General features: G+C 34.1%; 1 protein-coding gene across 1 annotated transcript in view; it reads right to left on the bottom strand.

Annotated features, from left to right (window-relative positions):
* Positions 1–15,884, bottom strand: part of LOC123546403 (armadillo-like helical domain-containing protein 3) — a 44,693-nt gene extending 28,809 nt beyond the window's left edge. The window contains exons 1-12 of the mRNA XM_045332649.2: positions 15,715–15,884; positions 9,697–9,827; positions 9,169–9,225; positions 8,741–8,806; positions 8,217–8,297; positions 7,793–7,900; positions 6,987–7,079; positions 5,574–5,735; positions 4,904–4,960; positions 2,818–2,861; positions 1,598–1,658; positions 585–631 (exon numbers count right to left, since the gene is read on the bottom strand). Of these exons, the coding sequence (XP_045188584.2) occupies positions 585–631; positions 1,598–1,658; positions 2,818–2,861; positions 4,904–4,960; positions 5,574–5,735; positions 6,987–7,079; positions 7,793–7,900; positions 8,217–8,297; positions 8,741–8,806; positions 9,169–9,225; positions 9,697–9,816 (896 nt within the window). The 5' untranslated portion in view covers positions 9,817–9,827; positions 15,715–15,884. The remainder of the gene's footprint in view (positions 1–584; positions 632–1,597; positions 1,659–2,817; positions 2,862–4,903; positions 4,961–5,573; positions 5,736–6,986; positions 7,080–7,792; positions 7,901–8,216; positions 8,298–8,740; positions 8,807–9,168; positions 9,226–9,696; positions 9,828–15,714) is intronic.
* Positions 15,885–19,940: the final 4,056 nt, after the last annotated feature.

Below are 19,940 nucleotides of genomic sequence, written 5' to 3'. Positions count from 1 at the left end.
AGGCCGTGGTGGGAATAAAACTTTCCTGCATTCTTGATCAATACACCACGGAGGAATACGTACCCAACAGTCATTCAATATAAAGCTTTATAATTATGGCAGTTTACCTCTGGTTACCAATTTCAAAGGTTTTTCAATTTTGAATGGAAAAATTACTATAAACAACTAATTCTTATGTGTTTCCATGACATTCAATCTGTCAGCAACTAAGTCTTAAATATTACAGCAAAATTTTCTGATATCTAAAAATGTTCTCTTTTTTTTTTGTTGTCCCAAGATCTGGAGATCAAAGCCTTTTAATTTAATAACAGTTTTCTTCATTTCATTACTTTCCTAATAAAGGGAGGTAATCAAAAAATATGTAAATTACATTTTTCTGACAAAAAATGCAGCTCTAGATATTCTGCCCTTTTGTTTATTAAATTAAACATGACACAAAATGTGCGAAAATGCTGCACCAATACAAATTACAGCCTTTAGAGTAAAAAAGGTAAAAATAAATGCAGAACCATTTAATATCTATATGAGATCATTTAAAACATCTCTTAGTGTAAATAAACTGTGGTAGATCTAACACTATATACCTTACAGCTGCTACTTCTTTTTCTTCTGCTACAAACATATTTCCAACCTGAAAACAGAATTATTTTTTTAGAATTTACAACATTAATCCTTTTTCAAGACAAAAAAAAATGCGTCTTGCAAACTAATTAAAATGATATATATGTTATGTAATGGTATAAAATTTAAGTTAAACATGATATACCTACACAAAATGAAACCCTTAACACAAAGGAATTGTGTAACAGCACTGATACTGTACTATAAATTGCAACATCAGCACATGTGTTGTCAACATGTATGGTTTCTCACAAATTCAAACAAATGATGACTTATTTTTACACAGTGCAAGCCTTGAGCTATCATATCATTATAATACAATTAAATTTCTATGGAATGACAGTTACTGTACTGAATACTTTCATTATAGCAAATACGATGCCCTGTCTTTGTACAATTTCTAAGTTTTGCATTTTTCCGTATTTTTATAGTCTGAATTACCTCCCTTTTACAAAGGAAAATTCTTTCACGGGTATTTTCTTTCGTCAAAGATAGTTTTAAAAACGAGTACTTCTCTTTTAATGGTTAAACTTATACCCAAAAACAATCACAACTGAAAAGAGACACAAATCAATTAATGCATCATAGCCATACTTCAAGCATTTTCTATTTCATTATATTAACCATAATAGACACCATACAACTGATCCATCTGGTTCAAAACAAATGATGAATGGGTGTTCTTGTCTCAATGCAAGACGCATGCAACCCTCAGTTACGACACTGAGCATGTTATACCCTTCTGATACAACCTGGATCAACAATACTACTAAAGGAATAAGAAGGTTAAACTTGGCAAGTTTTCCTATCATATTCAAACATTTAACACTAAATTGAACGGCTTTCTGGTCAATACTATTTTCCAAGACAACAGCATAATCATACATGTATAAAATCTTAACATCCGATTTACTGCATTTCCATTAAGGATACGTTAGTTGTGAATGTGACTTAGATACTGAATGTATGTAAATACCATGTTCGCTAGAGTCGAGAACCAGCCCGTCTGTTGTTCAGAACTTCTTATTTTGTAATCCCTGAAAAATCAAATTTACACATAAAATTGAGGTTTTCTTTCAAACAATACATGTTCTGTTCCTGAGCTCAGAAACTCCTTCCTCAACACAAGTCAGTTCCAGAGCTTGATCAGTATTTGAAACAGGCACATTGCTGTCATTGTTCCTGTTGTATCAACAATGCTTATGTGTATCAACCATGTTCAATGTATTGCCAGCTTTATGAAACTGTTTTGTATACTGCATATTTTTTACTATTTCTTGTTCAACTTCTCCTCATTATTTTGTCAGTACACTGATGCCATATGAAAACGCAAAAAACATATGACTGAACATTTTTTTTACCACAAAAAGCATCACCTTGAAATGTTCAGCATATACACATCTCAATACTCTATACCAATTGTGTTAATTTTACAGTCTGTTGTGCTGATTCAATTTGAACACAATGTGTATAGAGTACTGAGATGTGTATGTGTTGAACATTTCAAGGTGATGCTTTTTGTGGTAAAATAATATTCAGGCATATGTATGTACATTGTGCTTTTTTCTGTTATAAGGCGTGCCAGTTGTCAGTCATTTGCTTATGTATCCTGCAAAATAGTTATTAACGTCGCTGATTTTCTGCTTAGTTTGTATGTTCATGTTTATATCCATAAGCTTTTAAGCATATATATTTACTAAACTTGTAGTATTATACCTGGGAGATGAGCACTTAAGAGCCTGTTTGAATCTGATTCAAGGTGATATATGAATTCTGAAGGTACTTTTTTAGCTTGTGTACTTTTGTGTTTATATTCAACTTCAGGGTGTTACTGAATGTTACATTAAAAATTTAAGATAAGCATCATTCTCTTAATATTTTATCATGCACAATTTGAATTCCTGACCTGTATTTTGTATTATGTGGGGTTTTGCACTCCAAATTAGCAAACTTACATGTGCTTACTCATATGTATATAATGTGACTGGTGTCTGTTAATGCTTGTGAAGTTATTCATAGCTAATGTTTGTACAGTAATAACCATCAGACTTTAAAAATTTATGGGGATCCCTTTTTTTTGTGAGAAATTGTTCTGTAGTCTTTCAACTGCTGATTTTGTGAATTACACTTTTCTGTGAGAATATCAGCGAATTTCAAAATAGAACCACTAAAATCTCGAGTATACAAGAAGCTTACCTGTTAAAATCAGACAAAGCCACTGAGACAACTTCAGCATATCCCTGAAAAAAAAAACCCCACATGATTGTACTTTTCTATAAATACCATATGAGCCGCGCCATGAGAAACCAACAGCGGTTTTGCAACCAACATTGATCCAAACCAGCCTGCGCATCCGCCCAGTCTGGTAGTGTTTTTCCTAGGCATTTTCAGCGTGGCGCCGCGCCATGCCCCTTTTCCCGTGCGCCACGCTGCCCTCCAAGAGATCCATATGCGCCAAGTGCCTTTTGAATTGCCCACTTACAACTAATTATCATAAAATTGTCACTGTGTTAATAATTTCTTACCCGTAATTAATGAATGACACACGACACAGGAAGCCGGCTCGTGTATTTCATGATTCGCATAGCGGGTGACATGAATCGAGTGACGTAATCATGACAGCGTGTGCTCGCTTTTCGGTCACTTTATCTTTGATCAGTATTGATAACAATTATCTAATTCGAAGTTGAAATTTAATGATTCAAGCATTATTTTTTCACACTCCGCTATTTGGAAGTTTAATGCGATATTGCAATATAATTGTAATAATCAGTTCTGTTAAGATTCAAACATTATTTGTATTGTCTTTCGTAAAATTCTGGAAAACTGTTATTGATACATGATATCTACAGAGACGCACATACACACGTTTTTCTTTTCTTTTAGAAAACGTATTATTATAAATTATGAATATTAAATTAAGCAAATATGTCAAACAATAGAAAAGAAAATGAACACCGTGAAATATAAATGTCGGCATCGAAACCGCAAATGATTGTTAGCATTTTATTTCGTAAAATATAGGAAAACTATCATCCCTACAAGATATTTACAAGGACGCACATGCATACGAATTTTTATTCTTTTAGTAAAACGTATCAACATAAATTAAGAATATTAAACTAAGCAAATAGGTGAAAATAGTAGAAAGATATACACTATAAAATGAACGCCGTGAAATGTAAATTTCGGCAATGAAACCCGCAAATGATCACCTCTTACGGAGCGTGTGCCCGTATGTGCATAGTCGTATTTTTGTTGTTGTTTTTGTTTTTTAAATTCTTCTCATGTGGTTGTTTTTAATATTGAGAAAAAATGCAAAAGACTGATTAATTAAAGTGGAATAAACGTCGTGCGTAAGGAAAAAAACAGGAACATTTCAAGGCCATTTTTATTTTTGTATACTTCTTAGAATTATAAAATCTATTATCCGTCTATGCAATTAATGTTGTTGTTTTTTGTTTTTTGGCTACAGTGTGTTAAAGAGATGAGCCCAGATGGGCATAAATTTGAGGCAATGTTCTGTTAATGATTAACTTTGATATAATTATGATCTGTTTGTAAAATTGAAAATGAAATTGTGTGTTTAAGAATATAAAGTAGGCCTAAGTTAAGAAAGTCAACAAATAGTATTAACTGACATGCTTTATTTGATATGTCTTATGTGTACTATATGAAATAATGTTCTTTTTGAAAAAGAGTGAATTAAATTGTGTGTTTAAGACATTGTTGGTACTTTTTGTTCATCAAAGTTCAATGATCTAAAATGACTGATAAAATGCCCTTTTTGCATAGCGAACCGCGGAAAAGTGCCCTTATGCCCTAGCAGCACCACGCCACATTCTGGTCCTGGGAAAAACACTATCTGGTCAGGATCCATTCTGTTTGCTAACGGTTTCTCTAATTGCAATAGGCTTTGAAAGTGAACAGCATTGATTCTGACTGGACTGCGTGGATGCGCAGGCTGGTCTGGATCCATGCTGGTCGCAAACCCACTATGTTGGTTTTCTCATAGCGTGGCTCATATAATTTCTTCTAAATCACATGGTGTATTTGTTTCTTAATTTTACATTGAGTTCAAGCCATTGTTAGTTTTCCAGCAATGTGAGTTTAAGCATAGAAGTTGGACAGGATGTAAAGAATTTCACTTCATGCTTGGTCTATAATAACTACAATGATACCTCAAATTCTTTACTTCAATATTCATTTTCACAATTTATTTTAGAGCATAAATGACTGATGATCAATATATAACTGAGGAAATAAATGTATGAAGACTTACCGTAAGAGCCAACTCATCGTCCAGGATGGAAAGTTTAACAATGTATGGATTCGCTGACTGTAACAGTAACAAATGTAAATTATTAGTTACCATAGAAATTTATTCACTTTGAAACTAATAATTTTTGCTTAAAGGGGACAGAATGCCTAACCATAAACTGATTTTATATGAAAGCCATAGGCCAGACATTAAAATACTGTTGCATTTCCCTTCAAGTAACAAGTCACAAAAGCTAGGCCTGTATTCATCAACGTTTTAAGTCTTAAATTCAGACTTAGCCTTCCAATCTCTACAAATTCAAATTGCCGTAACTTCCTTCATAACAAATCTACATTGCTGAAACTTTGCATAGCTTTTTTGTTGTAGCATATGCCATTTAAGCCAAGCTTCATTAAAATTCGTACAAGATTTACAAGTATAGGACAAAAGGTAATTTCAGCATTTCAAAGTCTTTGGAGAGTGGAATAAGATCAGATTTTGCCCAAGAAAGTGCCTCCCTGCCCACCACCATTCCAAAAAAACAAAAACAAAAAGAAAAACAAACAACAAACACTGTTTTGACTTGATTTTAAATATCAATATATTAACTAGATATATCTCAAGATATTCATTATTCCGTCCTAAAACAATTAATGAAATTAGGTCTCTTATTACAGTTATATAACCTTACCTCATACTTTCTATACTGCACAAGCAAGGTTAAAACTAGTATAGCATCCACACCAAGTGTCTGTCTAGAGACTGGATTAGCCAAGATCTGTATTAATGACTCATACACACTGTTGATTAGAATGTATTCTAACAATGTGTTCTGGCTGATATTGTCAGTAACCTATAAACATATACAAGAACAAGATCTGTATTAATGACTCATACGCACTGTTGCTTAGGATAAACTCTAGTAATGTGTTCTGGCAAATGTTGTCTGTAACTTAAAGACACTTACAATTAAGCTTAATTTAAATACCAAGTACAAATTTCTACATTTTTCTTGAAGCTACAAATGTGCATCTATTGTCCCCCTTCCATAACAATGGCCATTTACAGGCAACTTCCCCTTAGAAAATTTCTTTCAAACCTTTACATCAGCATAATCTTTCCCCTTTGAAAAAAAAACTCAAATGCGTACAGTTAATTTCCTTAACTTTTATCATTACTAAATTAAACTGCTTGCCTAATGCTTTTAAACTTTTTTTACATAAATCTGGAAGTACAACTTAAGTAAAGAAACTCTCAAATTATTGTGGTGTTTTGCTATTGTAAGTCAAGACGATGATGCCTTTTCCTTCTTTACATAGAGGATACATGTATTACTTGAGTGTCTTTTCATATTGAATATATGAAATGAGTTGAATAAAAAAATAAAATGTGAGGCTCTGCCGAACACTTTATCATTTTTATTCAACGAGTTTAATAAATTCAATATGGAAAGTCAAAAATGTCATAATCTTTTTATCATATGTTAGTTTTTCCTGCCGAAATATAAAAAATTCTTCTTTCTTTAGCTATTAAAAACAAGTCAATTTGACCAATGTCTCCTATACTATAAACAACGTCGACGTCAAAGCTTTATTACACTTAGTGTAACACTAGTGTATTATCATTTTTATGTAATGGCTTTATTACACTCCCAAGATGTCAAATATGTGATATTGTACAGTAAAATATTGATCAATGTCACAATGTGATGAGAAAAATGATCCAGTTATCCAGGGTTTCAACAATCCAAACACAGACATTATAATGAAATTGGCAGGAGACTACAAGAACTGCTCAGATTACCCTTTGAGCTTGAGCCATCTATGCTCAATGAGCAGTGTTTCCCTCTACATCTAAAAATCTTTACTACAATCTTGCGTCTTTCAAGACAAATGCAACGCTGTTTCAAACTGCCTGATAAATGCAAAGCATTTATAGAAACCTCTCATTACTATGGCAATTTTTCATTCCTATAAATTTTTTATTACTGAATAGTTATATTAAGTTTTGACGCACTTAACATTTGAGTAGCTATGAAGTTACATCTAAGAATGTCATGACCAAAGTGTTGTAGTGTAAGTAGAAGTGAATGTGATATACATACTGATGCCAGTACAAGCAGAAACTTCAGGATCAACTGTTTCAATGCAACTGGGTAATCTCCATTTAAAAATCTGTTCACACTCTCTATCAGTGACTGAAAAATACAGAAATACAAAAAAAATATACCTACATGATAAAATCACACTATTACATGAAACACCACTTTAAACATTGAGCACGACAACAATAATTGTAGAAAAAGCGTGCCCGTATATACAGTGTAAATGTTTGTACTTCAAATTATGTTTGCCTATTTTTCAGTGTAAATTTTCTGTACAGCTGCTGACATGGGTATACTGCTTTTTCCCAACAATTTGTGAGTTAAACTAGAGCTATCACTAAAAGCAATTAAACCCCTCCCCCTCCAGATGTCGTTTTGATACAGGGAAAGTTAATGTGATCATGATTTTAAAATGTGAGCTTGACTTTGGACCTAGTCACTTGGGTTGTACACACTGAAAATTGTCTTGGTGAGGTTAGCAAAAGATGTTAGTTTTATTAAAAGAATAATTTCAGACATATTGTCTTTTATTAAATCTTCAAAAAGATTATTTGTTGTGCCATGTGACTAATACCCTCAATTTTCCTTAAAGACTGTTTATAAGAACTTCACTAATTAAAACACCATTTTTTGAAGAAAAGTGTGGTCTGTTATAAGGGATTAGTTACCACTGATCAACAGAGGACAAAATCGTGTTTTGGAAAAGGTGATCTAAAAGTGGGGTGCTCTTAATGCAGGGTTCTATTGCACCAGCTAAAAAACAAACCGACCGGATTTTTACATAACTGTATACAATAATTACAAACCTGTATCACAGTTTCTGCAGAGTCAAACCCAATGAGTATGTTGATTACATCAAAGCCATAATCCTTCAACGTCTTCTTGTAAATTCCTCGTACTAATGCACATAATGTCTAAAATTAGAAAAGTATTTACTTGTATAACTGGTACTGACCATTTTGTTACTGGCATTTCAACTAAAATACAATTGCTGAATGACACAAAATACTATTACACGTGTAAAAATGGAAGCAAAAGGGAATTTGAAGTCAACTGGGAATATCAATCTTCATGAAAGTAATTTCAGCTGCCTCAAATTCAAATTAAAATGTGGCTTCACTAAGCAAATCACCATATTCTATACATATGTCTCAATTTCATGACATGTCCCCGGGCATTCTTCATCGAGATGGCATCTACTACACTCTCTGTTTAAAACAAAGTACTTACATGTACTGCATTAGCAGTTCTGATGGAATTGTCCTGTTTCAATGTTTCTACAGCTTTATAAAACATCAGGTTGAAGTTCTCCTGAAAATACAAAAGGGAATGCCAGGTTAAAGTTGACCAAAAATAAGTGAAGAAAGTGATATGAAAAGTACACACACTCTCCAAAAATGTTAATGACCTTCTTTTTCACAACACAAATCCTACCAGGCCGTAATGATTTAATCACAGGTAATCATCCTGTTACAGTTTGACAACTGTAGGCCAAGGCCTTCTTTAGTTATCTGGCAGGACACAAAGTCACGGGAATGAAGCCTTGCTGGTAGCCAGTTACAACAGAGGGCTCAGAATCAACCAATCAGAAGCTTAAGTTTTGAGACTGGCCTCTAAACTCACATCTATAACACTGAAACCTGTACCGGTGTCCAATAAGGCTGCAAGGGCATAACCATAGCAACTAACACCTTTAGGATCATCTGCAACAACTCTTTCCCTGTTTTCCAGTTTCTAGTTATTTTGCCTTTTACCTTCAAAGAAAGGAGTCCTTCCCCTGACAATTTTTCACATTCCGTCTCTATAAAAGTAGTGTTGACCTGAAACAGCAAATAAAATACCTACAAACTGCAATAAAAACAAGAAAAAGTTCTTTAAAGGTCCATTCCATTCTAATGTACACAATTATTCCTAAATCCTATTTCATGAAGTGTTAACTTAAAAACATAGTTATCTCCACAACTATCAAACACTTACTTGCAACTAAGCTAGAAAACGTTGGTAAAACTAAAAACAGTTGGACTGCCATTCTTCCTACTGAGCTGAGAAGCCAGGGCAGAATTGTGTATGAATGAAATTAATAGACATGGATAAAATATAGCAATACCAATTAGAAAATATTGAACATATTCTTACATTACTTCTTTCATCTTATTTAAAACTGACTAAGAAAACAGCATACCTTCAGTAAGAAAAGTTCATCCCAAAAATTTGGATTTCCAGCTGATGGATCTTCACCCTAGCACAGTTATAAAACAGACGTATCAGTACACAAAAAAAAAATAAAATTACTGTTTCTCAATACATCAAGCTTCTGCTGTAAGCAGTCAACATTTTGGCTGACTTTATTTTTCAACTTAATTTAATGTTCAAGTATATTTACTTCAAGTTCAAACTTCTGTTTTATCAAAGTCACTTATAATTTGTAAATTTCATTTTTTGAGGTAATAGATTTCAACAAAATATACAAGCATCTAGCATGATGTTTGTTACAGATTTTACATTAGTAACAAAAACTTTTGTATTCGTTTTTCTATCCTTTATCAAAAATACCAGTAAGACATTCCATCTCCTATAATACACGTTCCTTGTATCCAAATTTTTGTTCCCTTAAACTGAGAGTTCTTCATTCTGAAAAGAAGAAATTACTGCATAAACAGATATTACATGCTGAAATCCATGGTTACAAATGAAGCCTAATTCTAGATACCTGGAAAAATGCTTCATAGATCTGTACAATTTTCTCCTTAAGAGCCATCTTGTTGGACGAACCTTTCCTCAACAGCACCGAGTGACCCTTCTTATCTCCCTGGCCCGCTTCCTGGCTCATTTTATTACAGTCTGAAATATAATTCCAAACACCTTTTCTAATAACCAGCGTGTGTATAGCAATATATATACATGTACTATTTCTGTCAGAAACACTCGAGAAAGAGCTTCATTGAAAAAGTGGTTAAGGGTATAGGAAAGTCTCAGAATATCCAAAACTTCAATCACTAAAATGCTTTTAAATATATTGTTACAGTACAGATTTGATAGTATCAATGTCTGCTATTGTGCAGACAAGGTCAAAATAGCTAATTTTGGCCCTTTTAGGGGCCATAACTCTGGAACCCATTATGGGATCTGGCTGGTTCAAGAAAGGAATCGAGATCTTATGGTGACACAAGTTTTGTGCAAGTTTGATTAAAATCAAATCATAACTGAAGCTGCTAATGTGCAGACAAGGTCAAAATAGCTAATTCTGGCCCTATCAGGGGCCATAACTCTGGAACCCATAATGGAATCTGGCCAGTTCAAGAAAGGAAACAAGATCTTGTGGAGATACAAGTTGTGTGCAAGTTTGGTAAAAATCAAATCATAAATGAAGCTGCTATTGTGCAGACAAGTTCAAAATAGCTAATTTTGGCCCTTTCAGGGGCCATAACTCTGGAACCCATAATGGGATCTGGCCAGTTCAAGAAAGGAACCAAGATCTTATGGTGATACAAGTTTTGGGCAAGTTTGGTTAAAATAAAATTATAAATGAAACCACTATCGTACAGACAAGAAATTGTTGACAGACGGACGCACGCACAGACGACGGACGAAGGGTGATCACAAAAGCTCACCTTGTCACTATGTGACAGGTGAGCTAAAAATAAAGGCCAGAAAAAAATTGCCAATGAATTGAATCATAATTCACTATATTTTGTTAATTTTTATAAGAAAACAGTCCACCGTCGTATCTCGCATTTTGTTAAACAGTTTACATCATCACCAGTATTATATGAGTAACATCCCTGGCTAAAGTATTATTGTGAACAGCATGTAAAGACACACTGTTGAAATTGTCGATATTTTGTAAAAATATCATGTTAGTCTGTAAATGACTCGCATTCTATTTGTTTGGCCGGGCAGTGTTGAGTTTTCCACAGTGTTTGGCTTTAGGGTGTTCCATTTGACCCGTGACCCCGGGTCCGGGAGATTTTCAAAAGATGCTCAAAGGATCCGGCATGATACTTGCCTGTGCGTCACTCGGGACCCGGGGGCATTTTCATTTGATAATCCTTTCTTTTAATTTAAAGTTATCACTCATTTGCTTAAATAAAACTGTATCCACAAATAACTTGTGAATTCCAAATAATCACTCGCGGTCACTGAAAGCACGCATACAGTTAATAATGATATCCATGACGTAAGCAGTAAGGTATGGAAGGCGGAGTTAAACTACCGTTGACAGGCGATCACAAGGCGCGGGACTTGTCTAATAATAGCTTGTAAGCTGTGTCAACACGTATTTGTGGATCAAAAGATGTGAAAAATCGATAACCTGTGTAATAAACAACATCCATTATTGAAAAGAGCAGGGGTGTAAAATTCCACTCAACCGCTCGCATTGGCGAGTTAAAGTCTGAGTAGGACGAGTGGACCTCGCTGTATACTCGACCGATCGGGCGAATGGTTTTTTTTACGTCTTTACTTTACAAATTCAGAAATTACAACTCCAAAATGTCAACAAACTTTGAGATGGTTCAGTCGCTACCTGGATTGACTGGAATTTACCCGCCAATCGTAAAGATATCAAAACGTCATGCCGGTAATATTCCATTCCACAAGCACGTGCGACTTATCGTATTAAATATCTAATTTACATCGACACGTACACAAAAACCGTGCGTAGTGCATTCATTTTTTAACATTTTCACTTCAAGTTTTCAACACCGCATGAGAAATAATACTATTTGAATTCTATAATGATTTTAATAAGATATCGACAGAAATGTAGGCAAAATTCTATAAAAACGGTCGAAATTTCATATAATCATTTGTAACAAGAGCTGTCCGTAAGACAGCCAAGCTCGACTATTCGAAATATTGACCCAGAAGCAGGAAAATATTACCCAAAAAAGTTAAATATCAAAAGAGTTTTAAGTTCAAAAGTGGGAATAATTTGACCAAAATGCATATCAGTTATGGGACTTGCTGCTATCAACTAGTTTTATAACCCCGAAGGCACATGAGAAGTTTCAATTCAATATCTGCATTAGTTTTGGAGATAGAAACTTGCATGTAAAACTTTAACCAGAATTTTCAAAGTCCAAAAGGGGGCATTTTGCCAAATACATGCCAGAGTTATGGGACTTGATCCAGTGAGGTTAGTAATTGATCTAGAAAAAGAAAAAATAAGTTTCAAATCTTATGCATTTTAGTAATAGCTGTATGTACTGCACGCAAAACTTTAACCAGAATTTTCTAAGTCCAAAAGGGGGCATAATTGGCCAAATGAAGGTCAGAGTTATGGGACTTGATCCTATCAATAGTTTTATAACCCCGAAGACACATGTGAAGTTTCAAATCAAATCTGTATTAGTTTTGGAGATATAACTTGTGTAAAACTTTAACCAAAATTTTCTAAGTCTAAAAGAGGGCATAATTTGCTCAAAAAACATGTCAGAGTTTGGGACTTGACCAGTGAGGTTGGTAATTGATGTAGAAAAAGAAAAAATAAGTTTCAAATCTATATGCTTTTAGAAATAGTTGTATGATTGCACGCAAAACTTTAACCAGAATTTTCCTAAGTCCAAAAGGGGCATAATTTGGCAAATGAAGTCAGAGTTATGGGACTTGCTGCTATCAATAGTTTTATAACCCCGAAGACACATGTGAAGTTTCAAATCATATCTGCATTGTTTTGGAGATAGTAACTTGCATGTAAAACTTTAACCAAAATTTTCTAAGTCCAAAAGGGGGCATAATTTGCTCAAAATACATGTCAGAGTTATGGGACTTGCCCCAGAGAGGTTGGTAATTGACCTAGAAAAAGAAGAAATAAGTTTCAAAGCTATATGCCTTTCATTGATGACTGTATGTACTTGCATGCAAAAACTTAACCAAGGTGTGACGCCGACGCCGATGCCAGGGTGAGTAGAATAGCTAGACTATTCTTCGAATAGTCGAGCTAAAAATTCAAACAGCGCGATCTTAGTTACTTATTTCTTTCTAAAAGTAAATAAATGATGAATACTCTGGGCATAAAATTCAGACTTTTGACCAGAAAGAACAAAAAACAGATTAAAAAAATTTTAAATAATGAAAAAGCGGCAGCAGTTACAATACATGGAGTAAAACGATTTTTGGCAAACAGATTTCTGTTAGTGCGGCAGAATAGGTTACATGACCTTGTGAATGTAAATAGAAATGCGATTTTAAAATAAAGCAATGTGATGTCATTGCGGTTTTTAATAAGTTTTAAATGAATCTTTGTACATGTTTTTTTTTACCAACAATTTAAAAGTTGTTTCTTTTGTCAAACAATAATGTAAATTCCTTGAGGGCAAATAGGTCACAGAGGTTGGATATCCACTATAGTAACTACCGTTTGAGACATATACCTTTTATACGGGATATAGCACATTCACTTTTGATAACAAATTAAAGAAAAAACTTTTTATTGATTTCTATTTTTCAGCAATTTTAAGAACCGATGCGGTATGATCAGACAGTGATGTGTCACATGGCGCGAAAACATGACATAATGCCATGACAATCTCAAGCAAAAATACCACTTTGATCTCCACTTCAGATGTCAAATCTTTTAGATGTTAGAGGGGGTGTAAATTGATCATGAAAACAATGTCAATTACTTAGTTTATCAACTGAATAATTACCGATAATCTTTAACTTTTTTCCCTCTCTTTCAACACGGGTGCCGTGGATATACGATGATTATTGTGTCCAATTTTTTAGACACTTTTCAAAATAAATATTTTTCCGGGAAATAATACTATTGTACATAATACTCCTTTCATAAAAGTGACAGTATTAAAAGTGTCAATTATTGGGCGAGTGGCTGTTCACTAAGGGCGAATAGATATTACTGGCTACTAGTCCTGCAGGGCGAGTGGTGTGAAAAATTTTTTTACACCTCTGAAGAGGGGAGAAATTTGCAACAATTTTATTTGATTAGGCAGTAAATTTGCATAATTAGATAAGTGAATAAAAAATTGATAATTATAATCATTATTTTGCAGCTGTTATTTTGTGTACTTGATATGATTTTATGAGCGGATCGGCTGTATTTTTTTATTGTTACCGAGTTTTAGTTTAGAGAGGAAATGCTTTAAATAAGCAGAAATTGTAAGTTTTGAATAGCTATGATGAAAGAAAATAAATAAAAAACAGGTATATTATCAAGAATTTAAGTCTTAACTTACGTTTTCCATATAATAATTATTTGTCAACTGTTTTTGCGATCATGATTTTCTGACATATCTGTCTTTCCTAATGAGATTTTCTAGTGCAGTCTTAATGATTAGTCATTGAATAGTCTGCATTTATGATTAATCAGATTTAAGAAAAATATGACAATTGTTGTTAAAGCAGCTGATATTTTGAAACATTTTTGATAATATAACATGTAAAGCCATCAAACCCCACCCACCATTCTTGCAATATGTTTTTTTATTATGAAATAAATATTAATAAAACAAACATGTTTGGTTAATATTATTGTATTACCAGCTGCATATTACTGTGTAAGAAAATTTAGTCCCATAATATCGACATGTTGGGACAGGACTCCCGTAATTTGGAAAAGGACCCTTCAAAATTTGGACCCAAGGGTCCTGGGACTCTTGGGTTTTCAGGTCTAGTGGAAACCCTGCTAATATCTGGTGTAAATTTTGGTAGGTCAGTTTGGTTTGGGACAGAATGCTCAATATTTTCTTGTCAAAAATGAATGTCTTATCCTCCACATTAAAAAAACTTATTTGGTTATATAATAGTTGTCTTGCCATTTGTTATTACTATGCTACATTGTGTTATATATCATGTTACATGTCGCATGCCCTTATGGGCCCTGAATTTATCAATAAACTTGAAACTTGTTTATTTCAACACCAACAAAAATTCCACTTTTCTTAGATTTACGTGGTTGTTTTGCCCCTCCAAAGGGCACTGACACCCTTCCCCTAAAAGTGAAAAAAAAACAACACTGTTATTGCTTTTTGGGGGCAAACGGGTACATATTTTCTTATAACAGACAGTAAATAACTACTGAGTAAAGGCAAAATACTTGTTTTTTAACATATTTTTTTCTTCTTTGTTGACAAAATACCATGTGTTTGTTATGTTTACCAACATCTGTGCTTTGGAATTGGGGATAATATAACTGGATGTAGTAATAACTATTATTGTTGGAAGTGTCTATTGGCATTACAGTCGAATATTTTATTCTTATTCATATGACGGTTGTGTAATTAGTGTTCTTTTTCGCATGACGGGTGTTTTGCCATAATTTCTATTTAATGCCCAAAGTATATCGTAATTAAACTTTAATGACTATTAGAATCATGTTAATTATTTAAAATATTAAAATTTAAATCAATAGCCATTAATTAGTTCATCAAAACAACACCGCAACAAATGATGATATTTTATACCACTTTTATTAGTCAAGTTATTTAAGTAACTCATCAACTGCATCGTGCGAACAACAGAAATAAGTGACATGACGGTGAATTCAAATATTGAGACAAAGAAAATTATTGGCATGAGTGTCATGCAAACAGCATTACAGCAAATACAGACATCTTAGAGTTGTGTTAAGACCGAAAGGTCAATGGAAAACACAATCTAACATTCAAAATTTACGCATTCAATATCAACGGATGAAACACTTTTATCGTGTTTACCCCACCCATCACTCATTTCTGTTGCACGCACACTATGCCTACAGCAAACTTACAGATTTTCAAAGATCTGAGTAAGAAAGTTGATATCCTTAAAATTTTCGCTTTACATTGTGACAGTCAGATTTTAATGAAATGAATGAATATCCATAAATTTGAAAAAAGTTGAATCTCTATTTCGTGTCAAAATTTTTTAGATAATATTCGAACACTTCCGAACAGAAACAATACTATATGCCGTTTTTCTTCTCCGTACCGTACCGTATTTCTACGGTAGGGATAAAGTGCGAAATGCACTCCGTAGTAAGCAATTGTTTATTTATTGTACTAATGTTCTAGTAACCTTTGACACTCAATTGGAGGACAAGTTGGGTTTGTGACAGAATTGTCAAAAATACCATGAAATTCGCTGGAAACTGTCATGATATGATATGATATGATACGATATGAAAGATATGACAATACATTACAATACGATACGATACGATACGTTTTTATTTCGGCATTAAACAGTTTAAAGCCACATATGAAATATTGGTTAACAAAATAAAAAGTGAAAGAATGTCAACTATACAAGTTATCATTGTAAGATAATCCAATCACAGGATATAACATGTTATGAAAGGAACAGATTATATATCAATAGGTGTTCAACCAATCAGGAGATTCTGTATATCAGATGGAGCAATCAAAAAAATAAATTAGAAATTTATTGATTCACTTATATATAAATGCCTGAATAAAAAATTTAAGTGAGAGACAGCGCGAGAGAGAGAGAGAGAGAGAGAGAGAGAGAGAGAGAGAGAGATGTCCGGCTAACTTAGCCTAGTTCTTTGCAAATAGACAGTCTGGTTCTTTAACGTGCCCAGTTGGTATTCACCCATAGCTAGTACGCTCGAGGCTGTCTTTCCTGGGAAGATCCAGTGCTTGCCTCTTATCTAGTTGGGAGACACTCAAGCGGGGGTATCTCATAAATTACCAGTGCCTAGGCTAGGATTATTTTTTATGAATCAAGACATGTTTCTAGTTTAAATTCATGTTTACAGTCATCGCAGCTCGGGACAGGTGATTTTTATGTAATTAGTATATCGTTGCCTGTAAAAATACTACGACATGTTTCACTTAAGCAGCACCTTCCAACGCAGCAGTAATATTGAACATATATTTCTCAGCAAATCAAAGGTTGTGCGAAATGTCTTTAAAAAGTAAAACTTTCTTCTTAAACATTTTTTAAAAATTAGATATTTGTATAAAATTTTTCGTTCGTATTTGTCACACTACCGTGCAGGGTATATATCAGTAAGTTTATTGCTGATGAAAATGAGCACCATCTACAAACCAAGCCTCAGCACATTAGTTAATGGCAATGAGTTGTTGTGACTTATAACAGACATTAACTGCCACAGCACAGAAGATATCTTGTTGATTTAATATTTGAAATGACAACATGATTTTGTCTAAAACACTGAATAGTGTGATATCTTGCTTCATAGATTAAGTTGTAATACAGGTTCGTGATTTTTGTCCAGTTTACACAATTTCACGAGTCTGTGTAAGTAAAGTTGCAGCAAATGTTGACTGTGCTTAGGAAAAAATAATCACTTCCAAAATGTTTACACCTTATTACTGATGTTTGAGTTTATGACACAGCTACTGGTATATTGCCTTAATATACAGCTCATTTACTACGCAGCTGTGTATAGTTTAAAAATAATGGAGCAATATTCTAAATGGGGTCTTACAAAGGTGTTATAAGCTGCTTGTTCGGCCTGTTTATTGTTTTGACATTTCATTTTATGAATCTTAAAGGTTTATTTACCTTTGCTGTTTTATTATTTATATGTTGGATCCGATTTAGATCTTTTACATTTGTTATACCAAGATATCTTGATAAGTCAGTTATTTTCAGTTTAGTGCCGTGGAGGGTATCAGGGAATATAACTGGATTTTTCTTTTGGTTGATTATCAGCATCTCTCATTTATCTGGATCAAATTCCATGTCCAAGTCTTTCATCTCAGTGTTGTTATATTTTCTGGTCCTTTGGGATCATTGATTTCAACTCATTTAGATTTGAAAATTGAATACTGCTTAAGCCGGTGCTGGGGCGTGGGCAGTGTTGCATTTTCCATTACTGCTCATGAACTGTGTGTGTGTTCGGGTTTAACGTCTTTTTCAACATTGTTTCAGTCATATAAACGACGGTGTCTACTTGTAGCAGTGAGCACAATGCCCAACTTTATAGTGCTGCCTCACTGGAATATCAGGCCGTAGACACATGACATGATACCCCACCCAGTCACATTATACTGACATCGGGCTGACCAGTCCTAGCACTAACCTCTAAATGCTGAGCGCCAAGCGAGGAAGCTGCTAGAATCATGTTTTGCGTCTTTGGTATGACGCGGCCGGGGATCGAACCTACGACCTCCCGCACTCGAAGCAGACGCTCTACCACTAGGTTACCGAGGGAGACTCAATCAAACCGAGTCTGCAATTTTCACTGTTTGTCTTGTTCTCGGTGCTTTCAAGGGATCTACTTTCCAGTGTTGCATTTTCCATTACTGCTCATGAACAGACTCAATCAAACCGAGTCTGCAATTTTCACTGTTTGCCTTGTTCTCGGTGCTTCCGAGGGATCTACTTTCCAGATTTTATTTATTTCTCCAAAAATTCCAGAGAGCAGATATCGTTTTGTATTTGTTCAGCAGTCCATTAGTTAATGGGAATCTGTACTAGTGTGTCTTTGATACATTAGCGGGCTTTACATTTTATTTTTCAAGGAGATCATCTAAATAAGTCAGGAGTAAACAGGGACCAAGAACAGAGCCCCGAGGAATGCCTGAAAGAATGAAAAATTCCTCAGAAAATGTGACAATCAACCGTGGTACTGTAAAAATGACATAATCCATGTTGCTATTTCTGGATTTACACCTAATTTATTTATTTATTTATTTGGGTTTTACGGCGCACCAACACAGTATAGGTTATATGGCGCCAAACAAGACTACAAATTTTGGTTTCACATCTCATTTACATCGAAATAAAAACATTAGGTATGGAATCAAAATTTGCATACCTGCTGGAATCACAGAGTTACAGCAAAACCAAGTGTTAAGACCACCTAAACCCCAAAACATGTGTATAAGCTAATAATGGTCATCTTTATGAAAAACGTTCGATAAATCAATGACTATCACGTGAGTCTGTTGTCCATTCTTTATATTATCGAAAACCTTTTGTGTGAAGCTAAATAGCTGGATCTAGCAGCTGTGTTGGAGCTGACTCCTTGTATAAACAGATAAGCACTTCATTTCTATCAAAGAGAGTATTCAATTTTGAGAGTATAATGTGCTCCATGCGCTTTGATGAGATGCAGGTCAAATATTTGTCGGTAATTGCTAGGTTTAGCCTTAGGCCATTTGCAATCAAGAGGGACAAAGCCTGTGTAGAGTGATAGGTTATGATTTCGCACATCATTTAAAAGAAGAAAAGAAATATCAATGAATTAAAAAGAGTATTAAGAAAAAGTAAACATTATAGGGGGTGTTTTACAGGATAGGGTTGTCGAGGTTCATCTTAATTCTAATCCGAACTTGGGATGTTTTGACCAAATTGTGGGGAAGGGGTATTTTGACTCGGGGTGTTTTGAAAAGGGGACGTTTTTGACCTGATACCAGAACCCAGTACAGACCTTTGTGCAAAATTTTTCAACATCAGAAAGGTAAAGCTAACTTCCTCAAATTTTCAGTTTAAAAGGTAAGAAAACGCTATTCCTAAATATTTTATCTTCTTTCTGATGTTTTTTAACTATAGCATTTTTTCTTAGAATGGTTAAAATGTAAAACATCAAACGTTGGTGAACAGGATAAAATTTGTATGGACCCTTTCTTGAAGTGACACTGTATTTGTTTTATGACAACATAGCTTCAACTTCAACTTCCAAGGGGTACTCGACAACATCCACTACGTAGACATCTTGATCAGCATTAATCGTCCTCTCATCTCTTAAATAGAGATTATCTTAGATTATTTAATCCTGTTCTGTTTGCCTGTCTCTCCGTCTGTCTATGTCATCAACAAATATCTGTGTCGAATATGGAGATCTATGTTTTGCACACATGCAGCTCCAACTTTTCAAACGTTGTATTGTCTCTCATATAAGATAATATCGCTTTCATTTAATAATTATGCAAAAGTTAAACAATGAATAGATGACAAAGCGGCTATCGATCAATAACGTAACGTGATGGTTTTTAACTGTGCCAGTGCGTGTCAGAAAAG

This window comes from Mercenaria mercenaria, chromosome 9 (assembly GCF_021730395.1).
Source record: "Mercenaria mercenaria strain notata chromosome 9, MADL_Memer_1, whole genome shotgun sequence".
Classification (NCBI taxonomy): Eukaryota; Metazoa; Mollusca; class Bivalvia; order Venerida; family Veneridae; genus Mercenaria; species Mercenaria mercenaria.
This window is presented reverse-complemented; position numbering and strand designations above follow the sequence as displayed.